General features: G+C 51.5%; 1 protein-coding gene across 2 annotated transcripts in view; it reads right to left on the bottom strand.

Moving 5' to 3' along the window:
* PRDM11 (PR/SET domain 11) overlaps window positions 1-8,742 on the bottom strand; it is a 90,417-nt gene continuing 81,675 nt past the window's right edge. Inside the window, exons 7-8 of one of the 2 annotated variants that reach the window (XM_055546944.1) lie at window positions 4,529-5,155; window positions 1-3,518 (exon numbers count right to left, since the gene is read on the bottom strand). In XM_055546944.1, the coding sequence (XP_055402919.1) occupies window positions 1,354-3,518; window positions 4,529-5,155 (2,792 nt within the window). In that variant the 3' untranslated portion in view covers window positions 1-1,353. The remainder of the gene's footprint in view (window positions 3,519-4,528; window positions 5,156-8,742) is intronic. The other variant, XM_055546942.1, reaches the window with a different exon arrangement.

Below are 8,742 nucleotides of genomic sequence, written 5' to 3'. Positions count from 1 at the left end.
GTAGGCAAGTGGCTATTTCTAAAGCTTATATCTCAGCTGTGTGTGTGTGTGTGTGTGTGTGTAGGCTGATGCCTTGAGAGTCCTGTCTGACTTCTTGTTTATTCCTTTCTTTGAGGACATCTCTACCCTGTTCAAAAAAGGAAGCGTTTGCAGGCATAGACGCATTCCCCACTTTTCCACTACCTTCCTGCCAGGCTTCAGGGCTTGTCATCAGCCTTATTGCAAAAGAAGAACCCAATCTCTAGAGACTCTCATCAGAGTTATGCATAACCCAGGGCACAACTTGCATTGACATCTCCTGCCACTGAACTCTAGCAGGCATTTCTCAATTATTAAAGGAAAAAATAATATACCCCCAAACACATAATACGATTATAAAGACAGAGTATAAATAATTCATGTAAATTGAATACATACTTTTCATTTTACGTGTTTTTAGCCAAAAATCGTTGCCCTACTGGGGTCTGGACTTCTTGGCTCTGCATTTCCCCCACATTCCCTGGATCTGAATGGAATTCTGTTATGGTCTCCCACACCAGGTAAAAAACAGGAATGCAAAGGGCTCACGTCCTCCCTTTGCCCCAGGATTTCAAGCTCCGTTGTGAGGCAGTTTTGCCTTTGATATAACAGGTAAAATGTTTAGCATCCAGGGGACTGGAAGGAGGGACTCAACAGCCCAGGGACGGGAGAGGTGACACAGGTGGGGACTGGCAGGTGTCACAGTCTGACCGACACTTCTGATTCAGAGACAGTGAAGGAACGCTCATCAGGGAATGAATGAAAACCTCTCAAGCCGGCTGGGAGGGGGAAAAGGTTGAACACCCTGATCCGGATACACAGCTCACCCTATCCAAAGATCAGAGGTCTGATTCTGCCGGACCAGCATGTCAGCCAAGAGGCCAAGAGATCCCCCTCGTAAAACCAAACAAGAAAAAATAAAAAAGGCAAGAACATACACCCAAACCCAAACCCCTCAACCCCCAAACAAGAACATAAACAAAACGAGCTACCTAAAGGCGATGACAGACCCGTCATTTTAGCTTATGCGAGTTGGTTGACAGTCAGGTGGGAGCCCGTGTAGCCCCAGCACATGCTTCTGTGAGTGAAAATGAGTTTCCACGTGTGTTACAGCTGCCAAATTTTGTAGACAAGAGTCAGTTTCCGACATTATTCCAATCTGAAAACTCCCAGGAGCTTCTGGTGGATGTCTCACCTTGGTTTTAAAAATTTTTTTTTCAGTGTGGGTTTTATAGATATATATAATATAATATATATTTATATAATATATCAAAGCTTATGAGTATAGATTAAAAAAATATTCAACAGCTTAGTGAACTCTGCAACGCCAGCTTCCTAAATATCCGGATAAAACTCTGACCCATGGTCCGCAGTCTGCAGCGCCGGCTTCTGCTCCAGGGCAGACATCCTGCTGAGGACCTCGGCGGACAGGGCGTAGCTGTTTCCAGACTTCTCCTCAAACCAGCTGTCCAGGGCTCGCTTGGCATCGAAGTTGGCGATGGGAGGGCCGTTGACAGCAATGGTCAACAGGTCGCTGAGCTGCTCCAGAGTCAGGCGGGAGCGGTGGTTTTTGCGAACTCGCTGCAGGGCGTTTCGGCCTTTCTCGCAGCAAGCGGTGGAGGTGGGGAGGACTTTGAGGACCTGGATGATCTTGTTCAAGAGCGGAAACCGCTGCTTGTACTTGCAAATGTGGCCGATCAGGTCTTTGAAGCCGTTTTTGGTATAGTAATCAGCCTTGAGTTCCCGCCATTCCATCAGCAGACTCCCCCGGGGGTCCAGCCCTTCCCTGCAGACATCCCGGGAGAAGGTGGGGATGGCCTCCAGGTGATCAAAGATCTGAACCATGTCCTCCTTGCCGTAGCTCAGGAGCTCGTCGCTGCTCCGGGGCCAGGCGGCCAGGTCGAACACCTGGCAGGCCTTCACGAAGATCCGGCTGCGGGAATCGAACCGCTGAGCTAGGATCACCTGGGTCTTCTGGCAGATCTTCTCGCGGATGGACTGGAACTTGGCTTCAGCCACCCTGAGGTTCTTCATGGCAATCCCGTTGAAGCTCTCCCGGAAGTTCTCTTCGAACTCCTGCAGGTATTCTCCGGGGGAGTCGGCAAGCCGGCTGATCTCCTGGATGGCCTCCTCGATCTTGTCGTCCACCTGGGACACCAGGAGGTACTCGCCCTGGAAGACATAGGCCAGGCGCGAGAGCACGGCGATCACGTCCAGGAGGAAGTAGATAAGCTTGATGGACTGGTAGTCCATGAGGAACTGCAGCAGAGCCAGGGCGATGGCCGAGGCGTCCGCCCGCTGGGTCTGGCTGCTGACATCCTTGAGGTGGGCGACCACCTCCAGGTAGTCCTTGATGAGGGCGTTGAGGACGTTCTGCTCGCCGATGATCCACCGCACGGCCCGGATGTCCCCCAGAAACTCCGTCTCCTCGCACAGCGTGGACGCCGTGGACCGCAGCTCGCACATGAGGCGCGGCGAATAGCGGTAGAAACTGAGCAGCTGCTTCAGGTTGTTCTCCAGCTCCTCCAGGCAGGGGAGCTCCTTCCCACTGATGGCGTCCAAGATCTCTAGGTGGGGCCGGTGTACCATGAAGGGCAGGCACAGCAGCCAGGGCAGCGTCTTGCGGATCGTCATGAACATGCTGGCCCGTAGGCTGGCTGTGACGTTGGCCCCGTCTATGCCCAAGCCCACGGTGGGCTTCTCGTCCTGCAAGCGGATGCCCAAGGCGGAAAAGGCCCGGTCCAGCGCCTGCAGATAGCTCTCTGTGCTGGAGAACCCCAGCTCCTGCAGGGACAGGAACTCCGTGGCCGGGGGCCCGTCGCTGCTGGTGTACTGGACGTAGACCGCCACCGTGTCGGCCAGCAGGTCATCGCTCTGCCCATCCAAGATGATGCTGAGGCATGGCGACTGGCGGATGCGCTCCACCAGGTCTTCACGCAGCGCCCGGGCGATGTGATGGATGAGGATCTGGCAGTCTCCCTCGTTCATGTACTGGTCCACCACCTTGAGCTCGCATTTCCGCAGCAGCTCGGCCAGCGGCCGGAAGTCCAGGTAGGGCCGGCCCTCCAGGGCCAGGTGGTAGGCGGTGTTGAAGAGCAGGGTCATGTTTCGACACATCTCCTCCGTCTTCTCGGGGTGCATGCGGAGCTTGTAGAGCTGCAGACACTTCTTGTGCAGGTTGCTCTGGCTGTGCAGCTTGATGGTGTGGATCTTGAACTGCTTGGAGCCGATGATGAAGGCGGAGGTGCGCGAGGACTGCACCGTGTACTGGCGGCAGACGTGGCACCACATCTCGTTGAGGGTCGGGGAGTACCGCAGGAACCAGAACTTCTTCAGCCACTCCTGCTTGAAGCGCCGGATCCGGCGCCCGGTGGCCGAGGACATCTTGGAGGGCTCGTCGGTGGCCGTCATAATATCGTTGGAGACGGACTCGTCTGCGGAATCGACCTCCTGGTCGTCGTCCTCCATGATGGCCGGGCCGGAGACCATGCTCTCTGAGGCTGGAAGACAAATGGGAAAGGAACCCGTTACATCTGCTGGGAAGAAAAAACAAACAAACAAACACGTAGATGTTTCCAAAATGAAGGAAATAAGGTCCAGAAGGCAGGTGTCATATTCTGTGAAACAGACTGAATTCCAGCCTGGAACTCATTTATAAGCATCCTTGTCATCCATGCACGTCTCATCCTCTTTGTGGATTAGCCCCGGTGGCCACCACCACGCTCCAGGCTGCCTGCCCTCACCCTCCACGAGCGTGAGCTCAGGGAACTTAAATGTTCTATATCCACCAAAGAGGAAAACTAGGAGAGCCGAGCCCGTGGAGGAATAGAGCACGTCCCAGGTTTCACAGCAGGACCGTGAGGACATGGGACTCATTTGTCCCACCGCTAAGGTGCCCTCAAATGAAGGCAGCTGGGAACTCAACTGAGTTGGGGATCGGAATGCAGTAAAGACACAGGCTTGAAAGAGCTGCAACACCTCACTCTGAGCTAAGGGGTGTGGTTAAAAAGGAAGTGCTGTGTAAATCTCTAATTCAGCTGTGTAGTGAGAGGTTTTCCTTGTGGTTGAGCAGCCCTAAAAGATCCAGGAGCCAAGAGAAATGGGCAAGGGGAGGTCACTGCCCTGCATTCCCATCAGGAAGGCCGGGGGCTGTCCCCCATGGGACACCCTGCCTGGGACTGGGAGAGAAGAGAAAGACTGAGTTTAGAAGTCGGGCTTTGGGGTAAGACACCAGAGAAAGGCAATGGGTCAAGAACACAGCACACACCCCCTCCTGCAGTGGAATTTCCTTTATTGACGAGGAGGATACAAGGGCAAGACACGAAGCCCCCACGGGGGCTGCAGGGCGGCCTGTCGGAGGCAGCTGAGGGCGTGGACTGCGACCGGTGCCCACCTCTGAGTTCCCAGGCCTCTCCCTGAAGGGGGCACCCCCAGGGAGCACCTGGCCCCCCTCCACACTGTCCACTGCACGTTCCTCCCTCGGACAACAATTTCACCCACACCAACTTACCTGCGGGGTCTGAGAACTCGGGGAGCTCCAGGACCTGCGCTGGCAAGGTGGGGGGCTCAGGAAGCGTGCCAGACTTAAGCATGTCTAGTTCAGCCTGGAGTTCCCGGACCTTCTTCTTTAGGCGAATACAGTTGGGGCAAAAGGAGGTGGTGGGCAGCTCGGGAGGGTCGGACGCAAGGGAGGCCTCAGCGGGACTGTCGGCCTTGAACGACGAAGGCTCCTCCTCTTCGTCCTCCAGGGGGCCTGCCTCCTTGGAAGCCCCTTGGGGGATCTTCCAGTCCCCGTCCCCCTGGGTCCGACTGGCATTCTGCACGCCGTGCGACATCGTCATTGCACACTGACCGTAGGCGTCATTCTGGTGCTTGGGGACCTTCCTGATGACCAGGGAAGTGCTCAAGGCGAGCTGGTGGGCTTCTACCTTTGCGGATTCCAGTGAGGCCTCTAGCACATCCTTGAAAATGAGGTCAATCTTCTTCTTCTTGGCCTGGGGGTGCACATCCCCCTCGTCAAAGCCACGCTTGTAGGGACTTTTGCCCTGTCTCAACACGGGGAGCTGAAAGGGACCCCTCAGGTCTTCTGGGTTATCCAGAGCCTGCTCAGACTTCTCCTTCTGCAACCTCTTCTCTCCTAGGAAGGAAAACCAGGGTGTGAGGAAGTGGGGAAAAGCCCCGAAGAGGAGAAACCAACAGAAAACAAAGTGCTCCTGTCAGGAAGTCGCTTGACGCATCCCTCTGGGCCCGGCCTTGGGCAGCAGCTGTGGCGAAAGTGGGGCAGATTACTCAGTGAGGAATCGGGCTCACCTAACATACGGTTGGGGAGTTCACCAAGGTCTTTGACATCATTTACATGATAGAAAGAAACAGAAATGGATCACAGGGTCTGGAGTCAAAGGACCCCCAAAAGTGGCATGAACTCCTTTTAAAGAGGCACTTTCAACTTAGCCTTATGTATCAAAAAGTGAAAGTGAAAGTCGCTCAGTTGTGTCTGACTCTTTGCGACCCCACGGACTATAGAGTCCACGGGATTCTCTAGGCAAGAATACTGGAGTGAGTAAGCCGGTCCCTTCTCCAGGGGATCTTCCCAACCCAGAGGTCAAACCCAGGTATGTTTATAAGTTGAGCAAATGCTGTAGGCGTGGGGAGTTGGCAGTTAAGGAACTCGCCATCCTGTCATCCTAAAAGATGACGTCCCACGTGGTAAGCTGAGTGGGTGGTAACATAGCTCAGCGAAGTGCATAAGGAGCTTTCGTGCCTCCAGGCTTCCCCTCCAGTCTTAGCAATTGGAAGATGGCCACTTCCACTTGATAGTGTGTTAGTCGCTCAGTCACATCTGACTCTTTGGGATCCCATGAACTGTAGTCTGCCAGGCTCCTTTGTCCATGGAATTCTCCAGGCAAGAATACTGGAGTGGGTTGTCATTTCCTTCTCCAGGGATCTTCCTGATCCAGGGATCAAACCCATGTCTCTTGCATTACAGGCAGATTCTTTACTGTCTGAACCACCAGGGAAGCCCAAGTTGGTAAAAGGTACACAAAGCACCGAGTCCCGCTTCTTCCTCCTCCCTGACTATCCCTTAGGGCAAAATCCATCTTATAGCAACTGTCCTTTCTAATTCTTCCAGTAACCAGAAGATAGGATGATGTGAGGAAGCATGGCCTGAACCTCTGTGGGTCTCACTGATGACCAAGGCAGGAAGAAAAGGGAAGTCAGGGACACCGACTGCTGCTGTGGGCTCCAAGATGACAGCCTCTAGCATGATAAAGAAGGACGCGTGGACACAACGCACGCTCAAAATACAGTCGCTGTGTTTCCTTACCTGACAATTCTGACGTTTCCTCTTCTATTTCTTTCTATCGTGTAAATGATGTCAAAGACCTTGGTGAACTCCCCAACAATATATTATGTTAGCCTGACTCTTCAAAATGGCTAATACAGTTGCACAAATTGCTATAGATGTGTGGATGCTGCCTGCTCAAGGACAAGGTTATTCGAATTTTCTGGGATGAGCAGGAGATTTCTTTGGGGTCAAGGCTCCCAGAAAAAAATCTGTGGGTCAAAGAAGACCTTTAAACATTATGAAATTGATTCTAAAGCCTCCACAAAACATGGGGGAAACACCACAAAGTAAATCAATGACCCAAAGTAGACAAATAACAAATAAAGTCTTTGAATACATGTATAGATGCATCCTGTTCTTAAAAGATAACCACAAAGGAATAATTTATGCTCTTTAGGAAGCAGTTCTGGGCTCCAACTAATATTCCTACTTAATACTGCCCAGTTGCTCAGTTGTGTCCAACTTGTAGCCTGCCAGTCTCCTCTGTCCATGGGATTTCCCAGGCAAGAATACTGGAGCAGGTTGCCATTTCCTTCCCCAGGGGATCTTCCCAACCTGGGATCAAACCTGCATCTCTTGCATCTCCTGCTTTGGCAGGAGCCACCAATCACTTGAGCCACCAATGAGAGTTCCTACTTAATAAGGACTAATAATTCAAGCTCTGGACTTTAGCAGGGCTCCAACCTCCAATTACAAAGAAGTCTCCTTTCATGTAAGACCTTAATTGGTTGAGCGTGGGGGATTCCCCCCTCCAGAGCAGGACAGGCACACAGATCTCAGACACCACTAACCGTATCAGAGAACGCCAAAGCTACAGGCTACATGGACACATCTAAAGGACCCTGAGCCCCATGGCTGCTCCCAAGGGCGTCAGGACCAAGTCCACCCTCTGCTCTGACCCTGCCCATGGAGGCTCCCTATTTCCTACTTCTCAGCCTGGCCAGGAATCGACATTCCATCCTCCTGTATCTGCACACATCTTGGCAGACAGATTTCAAGTCTGTCTGCCACGCTCCTTTGAACCACTTCTGAAAGCTCATGCCCTTCTCTGAGCATTCTCCTTGGGTCTCAGGGCTCTCTGAGGATGACGTAGCTTGCGGTGCTTTGGAGAAGACACTGGGGAAAAAAGACATTACAGATCCAGAAGAATTCAAGAAGATCCTGGCCAAGGGATGGAACCTGTGTCCTCAGATACAGCTTGGTTTTCTCTTCTTCTAAGATTCTTTTGGAGATTTCCTGACAGTCTTCATTCATTTCTTCTTTTATCCATTCAAGAGAGATTTATTGAGCACCTAATCTGTTCCAGACATTTTCATCATGGCATCTCTGGAGATCAAATGGAAACCATTGTAATCATGTCATGGAAACATGCCTTCCCAAGTGTAATTGGCAAATATGTGCCCAACACCCAGCTCCAAAGAAGAAAGAGATGAGTATATCTATTGGGTCTCTTCTCACTGCCCATCCAATCACCAGATACCTTTTACCAAGTCAGGTAGCAGCTGTGTTCTCAGTGTTCACAATTTGCTTTGCTCTGTTTTGATTTTGAAGATAGCATCATTCCAGTGGGTCCTTCTCACTCCTTTTTCATCATTTCTCTTCATAGTCCAAATGAAGCTTTATTTACAATAAGTAGGTTGGTCAGAAACATGATATAGTGAGGCTTGGGTGTAGGTTTGGTTCCCAGGGCCAGATGGACTCTGGGTCTTTAGATATGTGGTTTTAGTTCAAGGAAGGTCCCGTTGGAAAAATGACCTGGGCTCACCCATTTGTGCTGGCATGGCTGAGGATGGACCAAAAGAGGCAAAGGGCTAGGAGCTGGCGAATATTTTAAACCACTTTCAAATGATTCATTTAAACGGAGCCTGGATGGACACCCACCCACCAGGCTATGATCCATATATAAACTCACCTTCCCACCTCTCTCCAACCTTCTTCTTCTAAAAGAAATTGTTCTTTCATAGTGTATCATTAGAACAGCTAGGAATGAAACGAGGAGGATGCAGGGAAGAAACTGGTTTTGTCCGGGAGGCCAGGCGACACTGTTAGGTTAGAGCTTAGACCCTGGACTGAGACAGACGTGGGTTAGGAGCCTGGCTCTGCCTCTGCTGAGCACTGTATTTATCTGATGAGTGAGTCACTGTATTTATCTGCTGCTCAGGGTCTATACTTGTAAGATGGAGAGAATAATCCACATGCTACCATTCGCGTGTATATTATTCATCTAATTCTCACCACACATTCACAGAGCAGGTGCTAATGGGAAGGATTACACGGGACACTGTAGAAAACACGTTTAGCACATATGAAGTACTTAGTAAATACCACCTGTTATTGCTGCTATTATCGAGCCAGAGGCAGTTTACAACATCCTTCCA

This window comes from Bubalus kerabau, chromosome 15 (genome assembly GCF_029407905.1).
Source record: "Bubalus kerabau isolate K-KA32 ecotype Philippines breed swamp buffalo chromosome 15, PCC_UOA_SB_1v2, whole genome shotgun sequence".
NCBI lineage: Eukaryota > Metazoa > Chordata > Mammalia > Artiodactyla > Bovidae > Bubalus > Bubalus kerabau.
The sequence above is the reverse complement of the archived record's forward strand: the minus strand, read 5'-3'. Positions and strand labels throughout refer to the sequence as shown.